At 58.3% G+C, this 1,045-nt stretch overlaps 1 protein-coding gene across 7 annotated transcripts in view; it reads left to right on the top strand.

Annotated features, from left to right (window-relative positions):
- IL17B (interleukin 17B) overlaps nucleotides 1-1,045 on the top strand; it is a 32,803-nt gene that overhangs the window by 28,320 nt on the left and 3,438 nt on the right. The window contains exon 1 of one of the 7 annotated variants that reach the window (XM_010850532.1): nucleotides 119-459. The exons of the other annotated variants lie outside the window; for them this stretch is intronic. Coding sequence (XP_010848834.1) covers nucleotides 439-459 — 21 coding nt within the window. The 5' untranslated portion in view covers nucleotides 119-438. Of the gene's footprint in view, nucleotides 1-118; nucleotides 460-1,045 lie in introns of those variants that run through there. 7 annotated transcript variants of the gene reach the window in all.

Below are 1,045 nucleotides of genomic sequence, written 5' to 3'. Positions count from 1 at the left end.
CATTTGCTGTCCTGACCAACGGACAGCCTCTCCCTCCTCCACCCTCGCCCCCTTGCCATCCCCCAAACTAACGAAGCTGATTGTCTTAGGTAGCCCTGTGGGTGCTGGTGGGGCGCCCTGCCGCAGGCCACAGGCGGAGGTGCCACCCGCCAGAGCCCCACCAGACACACAGGGCATTGTCCCTCAGTCAACAGCCCCTGGGCACCTCAGCCCGGCTCCTGGCTTGCCCCCACGCCCCTCACCGCCTGCCACTGCGCCAGGCCTGCCAGCTGGGAGCCCAAGGTTCCCAGGCGATGACGAGCCCACCCACCCACTCCCCCGGCAACCCCCTGACGAGCTATAATTGCTGCGCTGAGTCCTGTTGCTGCCATTCTCGTGGCGGAGGCATCTGGGGTTCCAGGCGGGCGGCAGCTGCAGGCTGATCGCCTGGCTTGCAGGATGGACTGGCCGCATAACCTGGTACGTGGCGATTCCCCACCCCACCCCCACTCCTTTTTAGGGCCTGAGTGTTTTTTTTACTTCTTCTCCATTGATTAATGGCCACCTCTGTTTGGCTTGGAATCTGCAGAGGCGAGTTCTCCCTCTGTCCTGTCCCCCAGGACGAGAGAGAAACAGAGACTGGTCTCAGAGCCTGCAGCCATGGCCAGCGGCTCCAGCTCCTGAGCTGGGTGCAGCCTCACTACACCAAGGCCCTTTCAGGCCAAAGGCAACTGAGGAGATCTTGGCAATCTCAGTTATCGGGGTTTTTCCAGAATCTCTCTGTCCTGAGATCCAGGCTGTGTGACCTTGGGCAGGTCCTTCTGTTTCTCTGTTTCCCGTCTATAAAGGGATGGAGGGAGATGGGTTCTCTTCTGAATTTCTCTGAGTGGAGAGCCAGGGTTTAAGAATGCCATGTGAGCAGCTCAGATGAGAAAGCCTATTGTTAGGGAGATGTCTTTCTGTACCAGTGACTTGAATCTGTCATGGATTTGGTGCCAAGAAATGGTTCTACCAAGAGGGGCTCTGCTGAAACTTGTTTGCAAGGGTCAAGACTGGCTGGGTAGGC

The sequence above is a fragment of the Bison bison genome, unplaced genomic scaffold (assembly GCF_000754665.1).
Source record: "Bison bison bison isolate TAMUID 2011002044 unplaced genomic scaffold, Bison_UMD1.0 scf7180017864291, whole genome shotgun sequence".
Classification (NCBI taxonomy): Eukaryota; Metazoa; Chordata; class Mammalia; order Artiodactyla; family Bovidae; genus Bison; species Bison bison.
Note: the sequence above shows the minus strand (reverse complement) of the source record. Positions and strands in the feature narration are given on the sequence as shown.